This window comes from Rhyacophila brunnea, unplaced genomic scaffold (assembly GCF_057557595.1).
Source record: "Rhyacophila brunnea isolate RB1 unplaced genomic scaffold, BYU_Rbru_1.0 scaffold_7, whole genome shotgun sequence".
Taxonomy (NCBI): domain Eukaryota; kingdom Metazoa; phylum Arthropoda; class Insecta; order Trichoptera; family Rhyacophilidae; genus Rhyacophila; species Rhyacophila brunnea.
This window is the reverse complement of record NW_028233339.1, coordinates 16,760,568-16,784,293: the sequence shown is the minus strand read 5'-3', so window position 1 is coordinate 16,784,293 and position 23,726 is coordinate 16,760,568. Positions and strand designations below refer to the sequence as shown.

The 23,726-nt window shown below is 34.4% G+C and overlaps 1 protein-coding gene across 1 annotated transcript in view; it reads right to left on the bottom strand.

Moving 5' to 3' along the window:
- LOC147064541 (atrial natriuretic peptide-converting enzyme) overlaps nt 1-23,726 on the bottom strand; it is an 86,758-nt gene that overhangs the window by 14,003 nt on the left and 49,029 nt on the right. The window contains exon 3 of the mRNA XM_085958432.1: nt 13,934-14,108. Within this exon, the coding sequence (XP_085814558.1) occupies nt 13,934-14,108 (175 nt within the window). The remainder of the gene's footprint in view (nt 1-13,933; nt 14,109-23,726) is intronic.

Below are 23,726 nucleotides of genomic sequence, written 5' to 3'. Positions count from 1 at the left end.
AGTCATTGCAGTAAAATTTCATGAAGCAGACCTTTTGAAAAATATAGTTTTACAGTGTGAATCAATCACGGCAGCTTTTATAATTTTAGGTATTAAGAACTCGCAAGTGTCAACACACCATCGTCAGCTATTTTATATTGAATGCCGTTGACCACTGCAGTGCTACTTACACTATTATAAATAAAACACGCTAACGGACTTACAACGTCGACAGGTTTAATTAATTTGCTGTATTTTTTTGACTTGCTTGAGGCACTTAGACTATAGTTGAAGTTATTGGCGTTGGTATGTAGAACATTTTTCCATACAAATGTCAGTTTTTATGTTTTTGGTACTTAGCGCCTTAATTAATACACGTATTCATTTATTAACTCGAGTGTGGAAAAATATTGGATAAACTTAAACACGTGTCAAAGAATATGCTATTTTTAATATTAATTAATAAGATGTATTTTAGTTTGTCACATTAATGCAACGTACTTTCAATCTTTGGGAACAGTCGACGCGGTTTTTTTCACTTCAGTTTTATGGCGGTCAGGCCATAAACTACCCAGCTTCAGAACTTTGGTCCATGGCGATGGCTTTTACATTTCTATTTTTTAATCTATTCTGTGGTGCTACGTATTTTTAATTTTTTTAATGATATGTCGATAGTTAACCACTTTTAATCTGTTTGAAATTTTATGTTTCAATAACGTGTTATTAAAATTGTAAACTATCATAATAATCGTTTTCTAATTTTATTTAAAAATCTTTATGCTAATATAGCGGGGAGTCGCGATATGGAAAAGGTTGAGAACCAGTTGATTTAATTTCGATTTAATGGACGAGACATTTAAAACGAGTATTTAGCCATTCGTCCGACCCATTGTGACCTTATGAAATAATGGTAAACACCCATAATACGTACGGCATCGCCATAGATGAGGCACTTACTTTTTTCTTTATGTCACTAATAAAAGTATACATTTATATCCCTCTCTGAAATTGCCTAAAATGGCCTAAAATGCCACATGTAGTATATGTGCCATATATATAGTAGTATATCGTTTAATAATAAAGTATTATTTATTTTATATTATTAAAGTAATGCTAGATGGTAAATGATTACGGAATATGAAAGAAAAAGATATAGTCGTCTTCAGAGTGAAGGTTATTCAGCGCTCGAAATGGAAAATTTTACGAACCGGAACGATCGATAATTTTTTGAAAATATCAACTATATAATACTATAACTACATTAATTGTAAATGTGATTTATAAAAATAAGTGTGTTATTTTTTTATTATATGAAATATCTAGCTCAGACGGTCAAATTAATATTTTCACGAGACGGAGCGATAATTTTGTGGATTTTATGAACCGGAACGGCGCTCCGGTGCGTTCCGGTCCATTTCGAGCCCTGTTATATTGCCTTTTAGTGTAGAATGGTTGTTAATCAATCGCTCAGCCCATTGCGTCTTCTCACAGATACAAACACGCATTGAAAGAACATCATGTATTTTTTTGCCAGACGTGGTATCGAATCCACACGGTCGGCATAAAAAACGAGTGCTCTACCAACACGTCACAGTAGTGTAGGAAATCTTTATCGTACACTTTGGAAAATTGTACATACAACACACTCTACTACCTCTATATAGATTGAATTTTAATTTGAATCAGATTTTTATCAATATAGTAAAAGTAACCTGTATTGTCTGACAACAAAGACCTTCCGACATAAATAATAACGTTTTACGTAATAGACGAAAAAGCATTTATTCGCTCTAATGGAATTTGCTCAATGGCATTTTAGATGCTGTTAGAGTAAATGTCGGCATTTGTTGCTCGCAAATCCCTTTTCGATAGGAAAACCATCACAACTAATCTCAGAATTCGGAACAATGCACTTATGACAGGTAATTATTTGCTATGACTATACAGCAAAATGTAATACAGTCACACGTCATAACTAAGTATTTTTTTTTATTCAAGACTAAATTATATACGGTAGGTAGCCATTTTTCACGGAATTTCAAATACGTCAGATAGCGTGGTTATTATTAATTATTTTCAAAGTAGACACTTGGATCGGTAGTTTAATTGGTTTGATATGTTATCATCTATAATAGTTAACATTTAAATTTTCTGAAGACATTAACATATTGTATGTGTATTTTATAAAAATAAGTGTGTTAGATTTTTTATTATAATATAACCGATCTAGCTCAGGCGGTCAAATTATTTTTTCCACGAGACGGAGCGATAATTTTACCGATGTCACGAACCAGAACGGCGCCCCATTCTATTTCGAGCCCTGAGTGAAATAATCATTGTGACCTCACTGGGAATCGAACCCAGAGCCTCCAGATGAAAGGCCTGCCTACGTAAGTTGCTAAGAGTTCTCAACATTATGTATTTACATACAAATGAATGTACTACATTTTGCAATACCTACTTCTCTACTAGACTGCTAAATCTTTAACGTGAGACCTGGCGGCGGCGCTCGTGTCGTATCTTGTCTATGGTTTTCGATTTCGAAGTATTGTAAGTACTGAAACGCGAGAAAAGGGGATGCAGTTCTCCAAGCCGCCGCCTATCACCGTAAAGATTTCGCCCTATAAGTAAGTATATAATATATAAAATTATTTTTTACAGATTTAGTTTTCTTGTCGATAATAATTATTTCGTTTTGTTGAAACTCTAGTATTACAATCGAAATGGCTATCGACGAAATAAACTAATTTTGTGAAACTTTATATCGCTTATACCTATAATACCAAGTTTATTGCTGAAATGCGGCGTTTTACTACGGGCGTGAAGATCTCCGCACAATATATTATAATGCTCGTCTGTTTTGAATTAGCTTTGTCCTTTATTACTTTCATAGGTATATTATTATTTATATTTTTTATTTTTGTTATTTCTTCGTGCTCCTCTTTCCCATGGGCAAGTCAATGTCAAAGCACACTTGAGTGCGTTTCGACCACAGTCTTGCGTACCTTCTCCTGAAACATTCATATGCGTAAAAGACTGCTGATGTTCCATATCCAAAGCGCAGGGCTTCGTGATAAATAGATTAATAGCGTATATTTATAAACACTGTGTGGTGACACGAGTAAATTCGTGCCAAAGGAACAAGTGCATTTCGCAGCGAGACGTGCATTTTTATAAACCGCAGTACTCAATTGCAAAGGAGAGAAAGGCGACACACTTCGAGTGGTGCGGCTTTCAAAAGATTACAAACATTTCATTTAATATCCTATAAAACGTTATTATTTGTAGTACCTATTTACATTGCAATATTCCTGTTTACACCAACTAGAAATACCTACCGCGATATGACAATGTTTGATATCGCTGTCAAAAATAGAGGAATAAATCGTCACTGTTCTGGCAGAAGACACTAATTCGAAAAAATGACATATTGAGTTAGTTATACCAAAATGTTCCTTATTTCAAACTTTACCGTCTGGAAACCCTCTTAATAAATAAACAGTCTTTATTTTAAAGTCATCCTTTTTACGATTACTTAATAAACTCACATGATACACCATTTCAAACATCTTAACAACTTCAAAGTCAAATTACTCAAAACTAGTATTCTCCAGTTAGTGTGTTCTGCCAGAACAGAGACGAAATATTAAACTTATTATCCGTAATTATCCGCAGATAATTTGACAAAATAATCTGTTGAAAATTATGTAAGATTATACACCGATATTGGCGGTAGATGTCACTTCATATCACCATTTTGTTTATAATATTTTCCATGTAGGTAGTGTAGGTACACTAACATAATGCAAGAAAGCAATGTTTCCCAGCAATTACGATTTTTTATCGTTACTTTGTATAAATTGTAGGCGTTCTTAAACTCTATGAAGAATTATACAACATATAAATCATTGCAATTTTATATTTGTCTATGCCGTCTATGGTAAAGACTGTTTTGCAGTATTACCAAATGTCATTATCAAAATTCAGTAAATTGAACAAAATGTAAAAAATCAACGATTTTACTAGGTGATTAGTTATCTAAGCCTAGGCGCTCTATTATTACAGTATTACAAGTATCTTGAAAAACAAAAAATTTCAACTTTGATCCAATATTATTATTATCCATGTTGTTATTAGTAGATCTACTGACATTGGCCGAGACACATTATTCATTGTAAAATACGAAAAATATTAAATGGAAACAATAGCGCCTGTACACGTTGATACCAGATGAAGGTCTCCCACAGGAGACCACCTCAAAGGGCAGACCGAACCATCATATTTCCCAAAATACCACAGCCTACGTCCACTCTACGCGGTTCTCGCAACCCTCTGCCGAGCGAAGCCCGCCTCAAAGAATCGTAAATTCAAATTCTTCAGAATCCCGCCAAACACAGACGCGGCCTGTCAAAAACGGTCGCTCGCACCGCCACTAGTCGATTCGTCGGTAAAACAGAGAGCGCGTTAATGCCGGCAATCTGACAGTGGGACGCGCGCGAAAAGCTCTCTCTTTCCCGTGACGCCGAACCAACAGCATCGCCCGCAAAAGCTCTCTCTCGTATCAGACGTCGACCAACCAGGATCTCTGCTCGCCTCGGACGCGAAGCCAAGCCAGCATCCCCTATTCTCCAGCCAAAAGGACCATGTCGGCGCCAAGCAAGATACCAAGCTAAAGCATTCCGGACAGCCAGCCAAAAAGACTGCATCGCCATGACCAACCCACCGCCACGACAATAACATGTAACGACTTAAAATAAACCAGCCTTGACAAAATACCCCGTGCGTTTCTGTCTCCCACCCCCGCTTTGGCCTTGACGTTATCACGGCCTGCCATCTCCGCTTAAGAGCGCGCGGAAGGCCGGTGATAAGTTGATCGCCCGTCAACGTGGGGCTTGTGGGCAGAATTGTGTCCACCGGAGCCAGCATCGACCCTGAGATACGCCAGCAGAGTGAGTACAACTGTGAACTTCCTCAAACACTGACATTTGCGAGTACTCACTCTACCGGGGGAGAAACACACGGCCGGTATTTACAGTGTCAAATTGACCTTGTTTCGCGCGTGCAATCGCGACATCGAGACACGCGGCGATACGTTCCTCGCAACGGAAATGACACACGAGATCGCGTGGAACGTACTCCCGCAAGTTCATACGATGTGGAAAGTATAGCCAGACAATGCTGGGGGGCCACGCAAAAAAAACCGCGTGGTCCCAAAACCTGGAATTCAGCACACCAGTGGCGCCTGACAGAAGCAACAGCCTGGATAGCAAATCAGCATGGACATCGGTTCCATCAAAAGACGTGACAGCACCATGAATCAGCAGCATCGTTATGTTCCTCCGACCAGCGGTATCACCCGTTGACCCTGGCCCACGGAGGAATACATAAGATATTATGGCCAACGGCGTCGCGACGCTACACGGAGATGCCCCGGCTACCGACGCCGACGCTCTTCGTAACCGACGTCACCTAGCATAGCGAGGTGCCAGCCAACGGCGCTCGTACCTCAAACCCAGGCGAAACATCTGCCACCGGCGCGGATGTCTCGCCTAGCATAACCACCAGCCTTATCAAGCCTAGCGAGCCTTACGACGCTCCTCGCAAAGACTCAAGGTCATGCTTCAGGACCAAACCCCATAACCAGCCGCTTACCATTTGGCACCGGCGTTATCACGGAGTGCCCCGGCGCGACGCCCAGCACCTTCTTGATATACCTTACGGCAGACCGAGGTTGGTCGCCTGGTCTCTGGTTGCCCAACCGGCGGTGACCAGCAGATACATCAGACACCGCCTCAATCGCCGACGGCCCAAGGCTACATCGGATCTGCAACCTGAGGGACCAAGAAGACTGAAGCGGAAGCTAAGATTCCAGTGACGCAGCAAGACCCCCAGCATTAATCGACCAACAAGACAAACATCTGACACCAGCGAGGATGTCACGCCCGCCTTAAAACCACGACACCTATGGCCAAACCGCTTCGACGCCTTGGACGTGCGAGAAGACGACGCTCAAGAACTCAAGGTCCCACTTCCAACACCGGACCCCACCATCAGACGTCTATTCTTGGAACCGGCGCTATCACGGAGTGTCCCTGACTGACATGTCTGACACCTCCGCGAAAACCTCACGAGGAAGCTGAGATTGGTGCCCTGGTCTCTAGTCACACAATGACGGCGACTAGCAGGCGCAACAGGACCCACCTCACTCTTCGACGACCCAAGGATGCGACGAGCTGGCCGATCCAAGGGAACCACCATGTGGAAGTGGAAACCTCAGCAGCTAGGAGGCAAAGAAGCCTCAAGCACGCCAAGACCATCGGACGCGTCAAAGCCGCACAGAGGTGAATCGGCCCCAAAGGACAAGCGACGGTAGGCTGATGGAAAAGACGACGGTTCGGTCGTTTCCCGGAGAGGTCGTTTGATACCAGATGAAGGTCTCCCACAGGAGACCACCTCAAAGGGCAGACCGAACCATCATATTTCCCAAAATACCACAGCCTACGTCCACTCTACGCGGTTCTCGCAACCCTCTGCCGAGCGAAGCCCGCCTCAAAGAATCGTAAATTCAAATTCTTCAGAATCCCGCCAAACACAGACGCGGCCTGTCAAAAACGGTCGCTCGCACCGCCACTAGTCGATTCGTCGGTAAAACAGAGAGTGCGTTAATGCCGGCAATCTGACAGTGGGACGCGCGCGAAAAGCTCTCTCTTTCCCGTGACGCCGAACCAACAGCATCGCCCGCAAAAGCTCTCTCTCGTATCAGACGTCGACCAACCAGGATCTCTGCTCGCCTCGGACGCGAAGCCAAGCCAGCATCCCCTATTCTCCAGCCAAAAGGACCGTGTCGGCGCCAAGCAAGATACCAAGCTAAAGCATTCCGGACAGCCAGCCAAAAAGACTGCATCGCCATGACCAACCCACCGCCACGACAATAAGGCTGCGCGCACACGGCAAAGCGAAGTTTCGGATTCATCCGCCAAACGACGTTTGCGTTTTATTTGCGTTTTATTTGCGAGCCGATTGCGTTTTAAATGCGTTTCAAATGCGTCCATATTTCGACAATGCTGTCCAAGAGAAAACACGGTTTTCAAGGGGATTCATAAACGCCTTTTTTTGAAACTGCACCCTGCTGCGAGAGTATTTATCTTTCATTACAGTGGCGTACAAGGGTAAATAAATCAATATAAAATCAGTACGTAATATTGCATTATACCTACATTTATTTTCCCACTATTGCTTCTTTTGGAGCTGGACTGTTTTATATCGAAAGCGTTTTGAAAATTACCTATTGTTGAGCCTATTATATACCATCATCATCAATACTATCGACCGAGGGTACTTGATGGAGTTTGAATTTAAATTCTAATTGATTTAAGTTTTGTACTATTATTATTTATTAATACAATAAAAAAAGATTATAAGTTAATACACGAAGAAAGGGTAAAAACCTTATTACCTAGATACCTACTAAGTAAATGATGAAGTATAAAAACATAATATTTTGAATAATTTGAATATTTGCAGTGTTTCTAAAAAAACCCGTTGTAAATACGATTAATACATTCGGTAGGTAAGCGTATTAAAATGTCATTTCTCGTAAACAATAGTTTTCTTGTTGTGCAATATGTTGGGAGTTTAATAATATTAACTAATGAGAGATGTCACCAACTGTAACTACTCACTAAATAAAAAAAAAAACGAATAAACAATGTTAAGGTATAGTTCGTAATATGCAAATTTAAATAATTTTTGATGAATACCTATATACCTATACCGAAAATATTTATATAAGTACCTATAGATACGTATTGAATTACCCACCTACCTATTCATATTATATGAAATACATATTTAAAATAACACCATTCTTTTGGGAAGAATACAAGTAGGTATGCATTTGGTTATATTCGATATTAAATAAGTATGTATCTTTAATAGAATCATGCCTCCTTTTTAGTAGTAGAATCTTTATGTAGGTATCGAATCTATAAAATATTTTTATTAAATTTAATCTGTTTTTAAGCGTGAAGGCTCGCCATAACTATAAGGTAAACTAAACCATTATTATTTATTTTGTAGTAAGTATGTACTTCTTTAATTATTTTTTTTATTAGTTGACACTTTTATCTTCTATAGATACACTAAAATGGAAACGGGTGCCAATAATAACATATTGAAGTGAGAATAATGAATACCTTCCTACTACTATCGATAGGTATGTTCCTGTGTACTTGTGTAGGTACATGTATATTTATATTAATTATTGTTTTCGTGTTATAATATATTATTTGCGATTAATTGATAACAAAATTTAGATAATTTATCTATTCACCCGCTACAGTAAAATCTATAAAATATTTTAATTAAATTATATCTGTTGCTCTACATTGCATGAACGCCACTGAAGCAATGGAGTAATTAATTATGTCATACAATACGTGCCATGAATATACTACCTACCACATGTTCTTTTAAATCTTCCCATTTAGGCCAGGACCGAACTTTTGAAAGCTGAAATTTATGGGGGCGCGTATTAAGAAATATTACTGATTAACCACATAATTATGTTCAGAAAGGCCTAATAAATTTTATTTACCAATGACAAACTCATGACCGGATGAGTGGGTATTTTTCATTAAAAACTTGGGTATAATGTAAAGGTTTAAGCCTACGCAATCTGCACCTAGCACATTGTCATATATAATAATATGAAGAATGTTAAATCTCAGTCGGTTCCATGACAAAACAGGACAGTGACAAAACAGAACATGACAAAACAGAACACCTGGAGAAAACCTGGCTGTTCTGTTTTATCATGTTCTGTATTGTTATTGTTGTCGAAGTCATGATGAATTGTTTGCAACCAGAAAGATTCACTTGAATGATTAATGCTTATTTGGACTATGTCTGCATTTGCGTATAGCTAACAAAAATCCGCATGAAAGTAATTAAAAATAATTTCTACACTATGAAAATATCATCAAATTAAAAAACGCTTTCGATATAATATAACAGAATTCTATTCCAAATCAAGCAATAGTGGAAAAAATAAATATAGGTAAAATGGTAAAAAATAAATACTTAATAATTATGTAGGTATTGTTTACATATTATATTTTTATATTTTATTTATCTTAGTTCGCCACTGGCGACAAAAAAAGGTTTTTTTTAATTCTTCGGATAGTGCAATAAATAAATTCTTACATAATAACACTAACGGTGAAAACAAAAAGTACTAATATCCATAATAGCTATAAGTTGGCGAACACAATACGGCACATATTGTATGACATAATTTATTACTTAAAAATTAAAAAAATCTTCCTTCTTTCTTAATTAGTGTCATCAAGAATTTCACAGTGGCGTTAATGCAATGGGGAAAACAGATATAATTTAATTAAAATATTTTATAGGTTTTTTGTATATAATTTGTTAGAACAATGTAATATATTATTATACCTATTGTATCTTTTATTAAATAAACATTTAAAACATATTATTCATAAACATTTGAAATATCTCCCCTTAAAATCTGTTCATATTTCCAATAGAATATTATTGCTTAGAATTCAATAGCTACATATTAAAAAGATAGCTATTGTAATGAGACTATATCAGGTAATTTCGTGTTAGTGTACCTACTAATATTTCAATCTATTTTTTATGAAAGGTGTTTTGAATTCATAACTACCAACTTTTTTTGAATATGTAATTGAATAATATGTTACTGTAGCGGCTAAATAGATAAATTATCTAAATTTTATTGTCAATTAATCGCAACTAATATATTATAACAAAAAAACAATAATTAATATAAATATACTTGTACCGATACAAGTACACAAGCACATACCTATCAATAGTAGTAGGTGGGTATTCATTATTCTCACTTCAATATATTATTATTAGTACCCGTTTCCATTTTAGTGTATCTATAGAAGATGACAGTGTCAACTAATAAAAAAATTAATTAAATAAGTACATACTACAAAATAAATAATAATAGTTTAGTTTACCGTATAGATATGGCGAGCCTTTCTTCTCGTGAAATACTTCTTCTCATAGCTGTGCTGTGTCACAACTTTTTATTATATTTTGTAAAACTGCTTACCTACCGAATGTATTAATAGTATTTACAACAGGTTTTTAGAATACTGCAAATATTCAAATTATTCAAAATATTATGTTTTTGTACTTAATCCTTTACTTAGTAGGTATCTAGGTAATAAGGTTTTTATCCTTTCTTCGTGTATTAACGTATAATCTTTTTTTATTGTATTAATAAATAATAATAGTACAAAACTTAAATCAATTAGAATTTAAATTCAAACTCCATCAAGTACCCTCGGTTGATAGTATTGATGATGGTATACCTACTAATATTTCAATCTATTTTTTATGAAAGGTGTTTTGAATTCATAACTACCAACTTTTTTTGAATATGTAATTGAATAATATGGTACTGTAGCGGCTAAATAGATAAATTATCTAAATTTTATTGTCAATTAATCGCAACTAATATATTATAACAAAAAAACAATAATTAATATAAATATACTTGTACCGATACAAGTACACAAGCACATACCTATCAATAGTAGTAGGTGGGTATTCATTATTCTCACTTCAATATATTATTATTAGTACCCGTTTCCATTTTAGTGTATCTATAGAAGATGACAGTGTCAACTAATAAAAAAATTAATTAAATAAGTACATACTACAAAATAAATAATAATAGTTTAGTTTACCGTATAGATATGGCGAGACTTTCTTCTCGTGAAATACTTCTTCTCATAGCTGTGCTGTATCACAACTTTTTATTATATTTTTTAAAACTGCTTACCTACCGAATGTATTAATAGTATTTACAACAGGTTTTTAGAATACTGCAAATATTCAAATTATTCAAAATATTATGTTTTTGTACTTAATCCTTTACTTAGTAGGTATCTAGGTAATAAGGTTTTTACCCTTTCTTCGTGTATTAACTTATAATCTTTTTTTATTGTATTAATAAATAATAATAGTACAAAACTTAAATCAATTAGAATTTAAATTCAAACTCCATCAAGTACCCTCGGTCGATAGTATTGATGATGATGGTATATAATAGGCTCAACAATAGGTAATTTTCAAAACGCTTTCGATATAAAACAGTCCAGCTCCAAAAGAAGCAATAGTGGGAAAATAAATGTAGGTATAATGCAATATTACGTACTGATTTTATATTGATTTATTTACCCTTGTACGCCACTGTAATGAAAGATAAATACTCTCGCAGCAGGGTGCAGTTTCAAAAAAAGGCGTTTATGAATCCCCTTGAAAACCGTGTTTTCTCTTGGACAGCATTGTCGAAATTTTGACGCATTTGACACGCATTTAAAACGCAATCGGCTCGCAAATAAAACGCAAATAAAACGCAAACGTCGTTTGGCGGATGAATCCGAAACTTCGCTTTGCCGTGTGCTCGCAGCCTTACATGTAACGACTTAAAATAAACCAGCCTTGACAAAATACCCCGTGCGTTTCTGTCTCCCACCCCCGCTTTGGCCTTGACGTTATCACGGCCTGCCATCTCCGCTTAAGAGCGCGCGGAAGGCCGGTGATAACGTGCATGGATTTACTGGCAGCAATAGTGATTATTTTAAACTATCGTGACAATAACTTACTATTTACACGTAAAAGTGCTGACTGTCTCTCCAATTTATTCTTTTTTAAGAGTGATCGAGACGCGATGGTATCATTTTATGTTACCATTTCGTACTATTTGACAGGTAGTGAAAATCGGTCAAGCTGAAAATTCGTTCATAGTTCGTTTTTTGCCGGCAGGCCACTATCGTTCTACTGCGTAGGCGCAGATCGAAAAAATCCTACTGTCGCATGAAAATTCAGAAGCTTCCAAACCTTTTTGATTCATGCGTGCAATCTTGCCAACTGTACCTGGATACGTACAAGCTAACATCCATTTTTTAAACATAACTTTTATTCAATATTATCTCTTATGTTTTATAAAAGAATGCTGATAAAATAAATTCTATAAAACATCTTTGATAGTCTAATACCGGCCTTAGGTGCATTATGAAAACTGGTCGGTGTGATAATATTCACTATGGTCACGAATATTTTATACTCGTAAAACCTATTTTTACGCAGTTTATAGGCTAATATCTAAATCGTTGTTGGATTTCTGATTGGCAGTTCTTTGTCCCAAATAATGAACATAAATAACTACAAATCGCCAAGTCATGTTCAAGATTTTATTTCCTTTTTTTCTTGCATACTTGTGAATATGTTTGACTTATCTTATATAATATCTAATCAATCAATCAAAAATGGTTCATAACTTTCTAAAGTGTCCATTTAAAAAGCATTAGGCGTATTATTAAAAAAAACCATAACATAATCTTTAGTAGGCATCATAAAATATTATTTGTAACATATCAATCTATCGCGTAAGTAGTTTAAAACATATTATTAGTCAGTATAATAATGTTTCTTTCCTCATTTCAGACACCAATTGGTGGAAACACTGCACGACTCATCAATGCACTACCTGTAAATATTTACAAATTCAGTGTTTGTCATGTATTTTAATTTATAATGTACGTCATTATCATCATTATTAGTCGAGGTCGATCTACTGGTGGATGAAGGCCTCTCGTTACTTTCTCCACTCGTCTCGGTCACTTACATTCACATAAATTTATGAGTTCGTCTATCCAGCGGATTTGGCGTCTTTGTGGTCGTTTACTTCACTCGCAGAGCGACATGTTCAGCCCGTTGAAATTTCATCTGCTATGCAACCTCTATCACATTGCGTACCCACTCTTTTATAATATATTATTATCCATTGGTATATTTTTGTCTTTTCGCGTACCTAATGCCCAAAATGCGCTTTTCTATGTCACGCTGCGCTACTCGTAATTTTAAAATTTATCTTACATTAAGGGTCCATGTTTCACACGTGAGCGCTGGTAGGACACATTGATTGAACACTTTACGCATGACACAAAAGAAGGTCACTTTTGAAGATACTATTCAGAAGTACATACATATTATATAATTTATAAATGATCCCTACTCTTGCAATTTTATTTTAGTAAATTCTAGTGTAAGTAGGTATTTTTCTTTTACATTTTATTATGTTACATAATTATAAATATTATTTTGCAATTCTACCTGCAGTAGGTACATGCTAAATACATACATACCTACATACTATTATTATGTATATTTTTTTTCATTTATTTATTTAATAAATATGTAGTATTTATAAGAATCGATTATTAACTTATTGATTTAAAAAAATATCTTTATTTAACCATTTTTTTTATTCAACGAATAATTCACAAGATTGAAGAATGTAACATTCCAATTATTGAACATATCTAGTTTTAAAAACATCTTGGTGTGATCCGTGACGTCGGTTAGTAGGTAATTAAAGTAATACCTACTTTGATTTAAAATACAAAAGCCAATCGCCAATAGTAACTTATTTTTGCAAAGCGTTTCAGAGAGTATTAAGAGCCATTACACCATATGACGCCCATAACATAGTGGTATATGTGCATGGGCGCGAAACCCGAGAGATGCAGGTTCGATCCTGCTGGGTGTCTTACTTTTTTCAAAAAAGATTTTTTTCTATTGGTTATAATATTATATATTATCAGAAGTATTTTCAAAATTATGTATATTAATAAATATCTTTATGTCGTTAATTGGATGCATTTCAGACAACAGTAAGTATGTAGAAATGACATAGGTACGTACACTTATTCGTGTACATATAAAACAAACATTACGTATGGTTGATCGTAGGTACAATCATAACGCTTCACAATACAAATTATTCATTCAAAATTATGGGTATGTACTATTTTTCGATTTACCTTTCATAACAATCTTATTTTTACGTTGCCAAATATTGGTAAATAAGTATATTATGCTTTACCTGTCTAAAGCGAGAATTTCGCTGATGAGAAATCCAGTCCTCAGTTCACTTCTCTTGAAGACGAGATCTAGTCGATCTCTGAAGTCACTTGCATCTTCATCAATCGGCGGTGACTTTGCTCGCATCATCCCTCTAAATATTCGCTCTGATGGTGGCTCACTGGCGAGGTATACGGCTGAAAGAAGAAATAAGTCAATAATTAATATGGATAGGTAGGTACTGATTTTCATTGGTTTTGGCATTGTATAATATGTTATCTTATATACGAATCGGATTTTACAATTAAAACATTCCATATTCATTACTTTTACTTACTTTATTTATATAGAGAATAATTATTATAAATACATAGTATACCCATGTACTTAAAACAAACTCTAACAACATTGTAATGGTGGTGATTCTTACAGATTACTGTTAGCTATAATAACTATAATATTTTTTGAAAAAAGTACCGACCCATTTTCCAGTTAGAAATTATAATAAAATGGGTGTATCCTGAGGATATATTTTTTAATTAAAATTTATTTATGTTTCATAATAATACTATAATGAATATTACAAATTAAGTACTAATTAAAAGCATTCACAATGTGACAAATAATTTTTTTTAAATATCTTCTAACAATATCTGAATAATATGTAAACAATAGGGTAATTTGAGTAAAAAAGTTTAAAAACTTATTATTATAAAACAACGTCAACCGAAACATAATTAGAATATATCAATATCCAAAGCAATTTCATTACAGTTATTATCCTTTCAATCGTCGTTGCCAATGGCGTTAAGTTACTGCCAAAAGTTGATAAGTCTCGAAATCATGTTATGGAGTAATTATTGCAATTTGAAAGTTTGATATGCCATCTAAATTCAGGCATAACACAAATTTCTTTGTGCTCTATCTGTATATTTATATATAGACATATAATCCGTTGTTAACTTTAAATACCTAAATTATCGACTTACCAACTTTTGTCAGCAACCCATGGTATATATTAATATGTTTTAATACATATGCAATATAGAAGCTATTTAATCTAAATTTAAAAAAAAAATATCAGTTGAGCTAGATGGGACATCTGAAATAAATGAATGCCTCAACCCATAATAATTATATTATGTTTCAATACATATGCAATATAAAAGCTATTCAATCTCAATTTAAAAAAAATATCAGATGAGCTAGATGGGATATCTGAAACGAATGAATGACTCTCTAATCCCATAAAAAGGATAGAAAGAGACCCATGAAAAAACCGGAATATTTCTGGGGATATATTGTAGGTAGGAATGCCAGATACATGTTGCTAATGAACGACTTGAGACGAGCAATGGAAGACCCAGTAAAATGAAAGCAGAAATTTAAGATCAATTTGGGATAAAGAGGAGTACATCAATAATATTACTTCTCTATTCCCTGATTATTGAATTTGTGCCAGAACTCGAATATGAAAGTACAATTTACACACGAATATATGGATGAACCGGTGCGCAGTATAAGTATTGTGATCATGGCCCCCACAAGGGGAGGGCTGTCAGGACTCTACCCTGGGGGCCCGGACTCAGGAGGGGCCCGGCGTGGTGACTCGACCAGATAAGTGAGATAAACACACATCACAAATTTGCTCTCATCGGCGCTATTTTCCTTCAATAATGTTATTATTTAAAATTATGTGTTTGTATGATACAATTTTTAATTGTGTATCGATACTCGACAACTCCACAATTCAAATGAATGTATTAAAAGATACAAAAAACACTAGTAAATATACACATTAATTTTACCGCGTACACCATTTATAAAACGCTACTGTAGAGCATCATAGTGCCTTTATCCTTAGCGATAGGTAGGGGGCCCCGCCTAAGATCCTAGCGTGGAGGCCCGCTTCATGATGTGGGGGCCATGATTGTGATACACTGATACATTGATAATATTAACTACATTCTGGGTGCTTTCCAGACATACTTTTATTTGTATTGTTAGTTACTGTTAAGAATACTTTAGTAGTGTTAACTTTCATCTTCCTGATTTTCACAAGATATACTTACATAAATAAATTATTTCCACACAAAATAAAAAAAAGATTGATGAATACCATATAAGTTTGCTAACAATTTTCTACAAGGAAAACTACGCGTGAAAGTAAATTTTAATTATATCACCAGCAGAGATAATAATAAAATTATTTGTCACGTAAAATTAGTCAACATTTAGTGGTTAGAAATTACATCAAACAGCTGCATTGTTGAAAACGAAACGTAACTTTTTAAATTAGATCAGAATTTTCTGTCTTGCACAACGAGTTTATTTATTATATTACCTAACTATTATGGCATAAATATGTAGTAAATTATATAAATTATCCCCTACTCACCGTCTTACTTCATTAGTTGAAAAATACAATAGATAAAATGGCACGTTCAAATACAAATCATTATTGAAATGCACAGTAGTATGGTTTTAATTTATTTTGACTGCGCATTTTAGTAAAAACATAATCACGACTTCTGTCAAAATATAATAATACTAATCAATTAGGCAATTTAATATACAATATCTGTTTACTTAACATTTTTAATACATAGTCCTATACAATATAGAAAATAATGAATTATTATTAAATTTATTGAATGAATTATTAATTTAAATATGCCTACAGATTATAAATTGCTTCTCACTACGAAATATTTTTGACAGTAATAATAATTATGCCATTTATGTTATTAAATCTATAAGACGTACAGTAATGACAATAAGATTGTATCCATTTACTGATACAAATATATTGTTTATTAATCTTTACAGTTAGTTCATCGTTTACTTGGTGGTATTTTAAAATATGTCAATTTGAATCTATTCCACATAAAAGTGTTTTGATTATGACGTATAAAACACGTTTTTCGTTTACAATTTAACATTGTTAACTTGACACTTTGACATTTATACAATATGATGAATAAATACATGAAGAATATCTTTTGTTTGTTTTTAGTAATTAAGTTGGTACAGGGCAGCGGTGGTGAACCCATGGTACACGTATCACGGTTGTAATCCGCAGAAATTCTGCTAGCACGCGAAAGAATAATAATTGTAGAAACTCAACCGGGACGAAGAAGAACGTCTCGGAATTTTGAAGGGTTCTGTCGATACATAGCACATGGAAAAGTGAGAAACTTGGCGGATTTTTATATTCGGTGATCTTTTTACGTTGACCGATAAAAAAGCTGTCGGCTCTCTCGGAAATTTTCTTTTGACGGAAAACCGTTTGCAAAATGGAGATAGAACGCAAAAAATGATGTTATTTATGCGGAAAAAATGTTTTGTAGAAAGGAAAGCTATAAAAAAGCTTTCAACTTTGATTCTGTATGTAGGTTTTTGGAAAAGATATTTAAAAATATATATGTTATAATATGAGTGGTAGGGAGTGACAAGCACGGTGATACTGGACACGAATAGCAAGGTAAACGATAAAAGTGTAAAGAACCGAAACATTGAAAATCGTAAAATCTGCATTCTGAAGATACTGCGTTCTATTTGCGTTATGCAATCAGATTGTATTTTTCTTTTTCCAAATTCTTATGTTCACTGTTACACACTTGGAACCAGTTGTTGCCATTTTTTGTAGGTATTGATTAATACAAACATAAAAATTAAAGTATTTTTTTATTATTTAAATAAAGTATTTTTTATGTACGCACGTATAGTACGGTTTGGCTCTATATTTTTTTTGTTAATCACATCGCTCAATATTGCGCGACTCATTATCTAACATAGACAAATTAAATTACCGCAAAATTGTCGTCAAAAATGTTAGACATCACTGACAGTCACAGAGTATTCTTAATTGTATTTGAAAATACCTCAGAAATATACCAATTTAAAAAAATCTTGGAAAAATACAACGCCGGGTGGTACTCGAATCCACATCCGTTGGATTCCGGCCTATCACGTTCACATCTTATATAACTAATAGTTGTTATAACAAAGAATACTTAGTGATTTTTAAAATATGTTAATTTATCTTGTTATTATCTCGGAGAGCGAACGTCGAGGTGTGAATACGTCAATTTGTTTCGTGATGGCGACGGGGTTATTAATTCTTAAATCGTGTAAAGCTTACTAAAAACGTTCCCGATTTATTTGAAAAAGAAAACATGTCAATGAATATATTATTATTGTTACTAATAGAATAATAAACAGAACATTAAATGGACGTATGTTGGATTTATATTTCGTTCGGCATGCGTCATTTACACCCACGACCCGCAATCCACGCATTGCCTTAGACTAGGGGGGGCAAACTGCGGCCCGCGGGCCGCATGTGGCCCGCCGGGTATTTTTTTGCGGCCCGCCATCATTAATTGTACTTCTGATTACGAATAACTTTTTTATAATTTTTTAAGAAATATTGACAATAGATTAAAATTTGAAGAATTTGTTGTTTCGTAAATGTGTTATCTCAGTAGGTACGCCTTCCTTGCGTCTCGTCTCACACTATGTAACCAATATTTTCGACGTTGAACATCGTGACATATTTAAATACTTTTAACTCCGCGTTGCAAGGAAAAAAATATATGCCCATTATATGGTAAAAAGTTTGATTGGATTTCAATTAAAACTCAAGTTAATCCTTCGACAAATATCGAATAACAACGTGGACCACTTTCCAACTTTGAAGTTGCTGAATATACCAGAATATAAATTTGAATAATATGGTAAAATTATTAAAGCTCTGAATGACGATTTTTCACAAAGATTTGGTGACTTCCAAAAAATTGAGACAAGTTTAGCAATAGTACGCAATCCATTTTCAATAGATATTGATAGTGTACCGCATGGCCCCCACAAGGGGGGAGCTGACAGGGCTCTAGCCTAGGGGCCCGGGCTCAGGGGGGGCCCAGCGTGACGGGTCGACCAGATAAATGAGATAAACACACATCGTAATTTTGCTCTAATAGCAAAAAAAAGTCGCCTGCGGCGCTAGCTTACTTCTAACTTATTACCATTTTACAACATATAGTTGTTGGGACGTGTTGAGAAATACTGTGTTAAAAAATCGCTAAATTACACTGAATTTTATTTGACCTCGAACACCATTTGAAAAACAATACTGGAGAGCGTCAGACTGCCTTTAACCATAGCGATAGGTAGGGGGCCCGCCCAAGACCCTGGCTTCGGGGCCCGCGTCAAGATGTGGGGGGCATGGTGTACCGACAGAGCTACAACTTAAGATTATTGATCTGCAGTGTGACACTGATTTAAGAGAATTGCATCGTCGTGAAGAAATCTCCAAATTTTACAAATCCCTTAATTCAGACAAATTCGACCAACTTAAAGATTATGCAAGAAAAATGTTCGTTATTTTTGGATCAACCTATATATGTGAACAAACATTTTCGATCATGAACCTCAATAAAAATTCTTTACGATCAAATATCTCCGATGCCCATTTACAAGCAGTTTTGAGAATATCAACTACAAAATTAACACCTGAATTTAAAAAATGTTAAAAAAAACAGTTTCGTTCTTCTAATTAATTTTTTTGTAATGTTTATTTTTCGTGATAATAAATAGTGTATATCTAAAAATGGTATTTTACTTGCGGCCCGCCACTCATTTTGAATTCTTGAATTTGGCCCTCCATCCAAAAAGTTTGCCCCCCCCTGCCTTAGACCATATCTCAACTGAGGTATAGCCTTAATGTTATCGAATTTATATTTCATGGCTGGTTGCTACTAATAAAATTCGCCGAAAATACATTTTAGATTGACGATAATAATTTGTAAGTATTCTGGTATAGCATAGCGGATAGCTAGATCATTTATTATTATACTTCTTCAACCTTTCAATCTGGTATGTGTTGGAAAAAATAGATTATAAAATTATAATGACCGTCTTTATGACCATGTCGTATTGTTTCGATAGTTGAAAATTGCGTCGCTGAGCAGGAGTGGTTGAACATTACATGTTATCGTGCAATAAATAACCACTCGAGGAAATAACAGACCGAATCAAAAGGTTAAACTCACCTCGCCTAATGTTGGCTTGTACCTAATACCGCACCTGACTATAATGGGTGCCTACCTACGTATAAAATCACGACATCATAATATACACGATTTGAAGAGATCTGTTGGGAAAGTTAATACGATGCGTTAGATAGCTTATACCATAGAATACAAACGTTTAGATGTGATAGCCAAATATTATATGGAATAACATTATTAAATGCCAATACCCATAGCCCCCACAAGGGGGGGGGCTGACAGGGCTCTAGCCTGGGGGTCCGGGGTCAGGAGGGGCCCGCCGAGGCGAGTCGACAAGATAAATGAGATAAACACACATCACAAATTTGCTTTAATAGTAAAAGAAATCGCCTGCGGCACTCTTTTCCATCACATTATTATTATTTTGAATAATGTGGTTGTGCGATACAATTTTTAATTTTGTATCATTTCTCGATATCTCCATAATTCCAATGGATGTATTAAAATATACAATAAAACACTCAATATACAGATTAATTTTACCACGTACACCATTTGGAAAATGCTACTGTATAGCATCACACTGCCTTTATCCTTAGCGATAGGTAGGGGGGCCCACCAAAGATCCTAGCCTGGGGGCCCGCTTCACGATGTGGGGCCCATGCCAATACATATACCATTATTTTTTATATATTTTTTTCGACCATGTCTGATTCTAATAATATCATATGGGCCTCTGCAGAGTAGAAGTTTGTATTAAACAGATTTTGTTTTTACGGAAAATGGATGTCAGCCACTTGCTCAATTTATTAGTTCCATACTCTGATTCTGACACAAATGCCACAATTGCCAGACCCAATATATCTACATAATTTTAAATGCCTCAGTAACATACATAAACAAATTATTGACTGGGTAGGATTTTTACACAACTTTCACTTGCAGGAGTTAGTGCTCATACCAATTGTGTTACCTACCCAAAAATGATGCCATCATAAGGAGTGTATTCAGTTTTGAATAACAAAAATGATTAAATTTAAAAGTATCTACAACTACTTTTATCAATGTGTTACGCAATATAATACATATACGTATTAAAAATATGTTTATATATCTCCTACTAACAATCATCTACGACTTCTTCTGTTTGAAATACCAAAATAAAAGGTAGACAGAAATATGAACAATGAAGAACCAGACTGGTTCGTATTGTTAATGGTTTTTTCTCTCCACATATTTTTTTGCAAGCGCGTTATTTTCAATAAATTTCTTGTAGAGAGTTTACAAAATTGGCACATATCAATAATGTAGTCTATGATTCATAAATATTGGTCCAAATTTGATTGCTAGTATACATTGTCATTATTTAAAAATAAAGCACAAAACCAACAGTTGTTATAGTGTAATATCTTTTTCTCTTAAAACGTCCGCAGCGTATAAGAAAAATCGAAAGACAAAAAAAGAATATTTATACTAGATTAGATATACAACGTTGAAAAAATATTCTTAAGCAATGTGGCTTTGTTTAAATTTTCTAATCATGCTCGTATCGCCTTAACTAGAAAACTAGGTAGGTACTTATATCGATTGAGATTAATAGTTTTTTTTCTTTATATTCACTTCAAGTATTGGAGGTTATTATTATGCACTTATTTTAGACGGATGAGCTTTTCGAAGCATATGTTTTATACAGAAATTGCTCTATATCCATTACACAACCAACCACCAACCGACCAACCACACAAATCTAAGAGACAACTCTTTTCGAGGGTACAAAAACACTGCTGTTCAATTTTTCCATGTTGATTTATACGCCGCAAATAACTACAACCAATAGAGTTCTCATTTATTTAATAAACTGAACATTACATGTTATCACGACGATCTTTTGTTAAAACCTATTGTTTTTCTATGTATATAACGGTCAAAAAAATTAATTAATCATGTAATATATTATAATATTTATCGGGGTATTGAGAAAAGGTAAAATCTTTTCAACAACCAAAAAATGTTCAAATAAAATTATGTGCCGTTTTGATCAATCACGATATCGTGTTCCTTTACCAATGTTTGATATTACATTGTCCCGATACAAGCTTACAAATCAAGTCACGCCTTCAATTTAAATAAAGTGATATGATATAAATAATTAATAGAAAGCATACATTATTTTTCTTGTGTAGTCATTCCATGATTAGATTCACAAAAATTTTAAACTGATAAAAAATCCATTACTTATTTATTTAAAATCAACAATAATAATGGTAATGTGTATTTTCTATTACCAGCATAAATAATCTGATTTTATTACAGTACAGTACATACTCGGATATTTCATAATATCATTCATTGTTGAACACCTGTCACAACATGACAGCACACTATGCAATACTATTGATATATGTTTCAGAATTCCAAACAATCCGTTGCCCACGGATTTTTCCGTGTTAAAAATGTAACACCAGGCCTTGAAATAATTGTATTCAGCCGTTTATTATTCTTCTGATATCAGAATCGGAAGCTATAATAAATTGAATACACGAAATTAAATAGGCACTAAGTAACAAAAAGCTGAATCTGAAATATATGGGTTTTAATGAACAATCCGTTTATTTTTCATAAAAGCACTATTTTATTAGCTTTTCAATAGATTTAACTTACAATTTTAATATTCTTAGAAGAAAGAAAATAAAATTTATAATTAAACATTTTAAGAAAAACAAGTTTGAACAACGATATTTTAGAAAACCACTACGTCGCAACATTAATTTCTTACAAACAGGACTAAGTGCCACGCTTTATATTGAAAACGAAGAACTAAGTCTCATGACACATATTAATCAAACGGCACTTAGTGCCTATAAGGCTCATGACACATATTAACTATTTAGGCTATTTTAAAAATAATCGCGGTGCCTCTTACACCCAAACTCCAAAACCATCTATCCGTAGAAGCTCCAATATTTTTTTTTTGTACTAAAACATGTATTTAGAATATTGGCGATGGCACATAGAAAATCACTGCATACTCACTTTTTTGTATTTTCGGCCAATTAATGCCTAATTTATTTCGTGTATTCAATTGCTTTAATTGAAAACGATCATAACTATCATTTGATGTATTTGTATATACGATTTATTATTTATCATAATATTCTCATTTATTCAACACATTCAGCGTTTACATGGTAATAATTCATGATAGGTACATAATTTATTAAAAAAATGTATAAGTATTATATTTCAATTACATTATATATGACATAACAAATCAATAATTACGTTATTCATCATGTTTGACCCCGCCACACGCCTCAAAGACTTCCTCCCTAGGAAGTGCGGGAAACTCCTGCACAGGGTATAGAGGGGCACTAATACGTATTGGAGTGTCTCTTATACAACTTTAACTATGAATAATCGACCTCAAAGTACAATAACTAGGAATGTAGAAGTTAGTAATATAAAGAAAAGAACATAGAATGTATGCGAAATAAAATAAAATATATTTGCTTACAACAGGTTTTGTTAATACATACAGTAGGTACATCGTCTGAACTTTCATCTTTGTGAAAGAGCAAGCTATTCGCTGTATGACTTGATCGCACTCAAGATAATGAAAAACGTTTTCAACTCCACGGTTGCACTTTATTGCATGTGCAAAAACTTTCACAACCATCTACCGGACTACAGATTATAATAAGTACAAAGAGTGATCCACAATAGAATTCAACATATCATTTGAATAGTGATAGTTCAAAACTACTTTTCTATATGCATATTTTTTCTACGACATTCACTTTCTAT